Here is a 1,569-nt window from a genome sequence, read left to right on the forward strand (position 1 = left end):
CGGGGCCGGCGCCGGTGTCGGTGCTGCGCTGTCCGCAGCGCGCGGGGCTTTTATAGGATCGGGCTCGTAGTAACGGGGATCTCGGCTCATTCATAGAAAAGCATCAACCTACACAATGACGTGAGCGCTACGTCAGCGAGGAAATTTAGGGAACGGGAAGACGCTACTATTTATATCGGCGCGGGGGGAGGACAGCGGCCCGGAGCCGGGCAGGGGGTCCGGGCTGCAACAGGACCCTGGCCCTCCCCACGATCCCTCCGGAGCCCCCCCTCGTTCCCTGGCTGCTCGAGGAGAGCGGTGGGGCAGCACCCAGCACCCCACATCCCTTCTCCACCTGCTGCCAGACCCAGGGGCCGTGCACCCACTGGGACACAAACCGAGGGTTCTGTCCCCCAGGATTGCGGCGTGGGGCACCCCCTGCCCCAGACAGAGGGGTCCATCCAGGGAATGGATGGAATTACACATGGGAATCCAGGGTGCCCATCGCTCCTGACCAACCTGCTAGGCCAGAACGTGGCCCCATCCTGGCATCACCACGGGGCTGCTGATTTGGGGCTGTCTGAGCCCCCCGCCACGGCAAGGGGTTGCACAGGGGTCCCCAGACCTGGGCACCATCCTGGGGGTGTCCCCTGCCCACCTGCACCCCTCACCCACATCAATGTCCTCAGCAGCACCTCCCACGTGCCCCCTCATCAGAGCCCCTGTCCTTGCAGTGTCACAATCACCCACGGGTGCCACCCCAGCGCCCTGCAGGACAATGGGACAGCACAAGCAGTGGTGGGGGGTGAGTTTAGAGTACATGGGGCGAGCAACTCACTGCAGCACCGTGCTGCCCTGACCCCTCCAGCCTCACAATGGGGGCTGGCCCTCACTCCCACCACCGTTGGGTCCCCCAAAAACCATCAGTGCTACAGAAGAAGGTTGTGGCTTCACGGGTGAGTTAATTTTGGCCCCTTGCTCCTTCCCAAGTGCCAGCACCCCCCAAGATGGGCTTAGAGTCATATCCAGGGGGATTTGGGAGCATCCTTTCTCCCATTAAGCACCTGTGCGTCCATCCATGCATCCATCCATGCATGCCCCCCACTCCTGCCGGAGCCGTCTGACCTCACTCTGCTCTGGCGAAGCATCACACCGGTAACCACAGCAACAGCGGCGTTGTCATTGACAGCAGCATCCGCGCCCGCCAGCATCCGCCGCTGCGCCAGGCCGCGCTGCTGCAAGGCCACACGCTGCTCCGGGGGCCTCAAGCCACGACCCCCCCCACTCCCGTACCCCTCACACCCCCAAATACCTGCAGAGCGCCTCAGAGATTTAACCCCTCCCAACCCCACCGGCACCTCCGCATCCTCCACCGACCGAGGTGCTGCCACCCCCCTAGAACTCCCCAAAACGCCTTTCCCACCCCCTGCTGGATGGGGGTGTCCCCCTCCTGTCCCCCTCCTTGTTTTTTTTCCCCACGCAGCACCGGCGCTCGCCCCGTCGGGGCTCTCCGGTTCGGCGAGGGGAGGTGGGGAATCGCTGCCGCAGCGCTCCCCGCCGCCACCGTGACTCAGCCCGGGATTAGTCAGC

The 1,569-nt window shown here is 64.6% G+C and overlaps 1 protein-coding gene across 1 annotated transcript in view; it reads left to right on the top strand.

Moving 5' to 3' along the window:
* DPH1 (diphthamide biosynthesis 1) overlaps positions 1 to 1,564 on the top strand; it is a 25,551-nt gene extending 23,987 nt beyond the window's left edge. The window contains exons 11-12 of the mRNA XM_031060616.1: positions 1,125 to 1,268; positions 1,463 to 1,564. Coding sequence (XP_030916476.1) covers positions 1,125 to 1,268; positions 1,463 to 1,564 — 246 coding nt within the window. The remainder of the gene's footprint in view (positions 1 to 1,124; positions 1,269 to 1,462) is intronic.
* Positions 1,565 to 1,569: the final 5 nt, after the last annotated feature.

This window comes from Geospiza fortis, unplaced genomic scaffold (genome assembly GCF_000277835.1).
Source record: "Geospiza fortis unplaced genomic scaffold, GeoFor_1.0 scaffold425, whole genome shotgun sequence".
Classification (NCBI taxonomy): Eukaryota; Metazoa; Chordata; class Aves; order Passeriformes; family Thraupidae; genus Geospiza; species Geospiza fortis.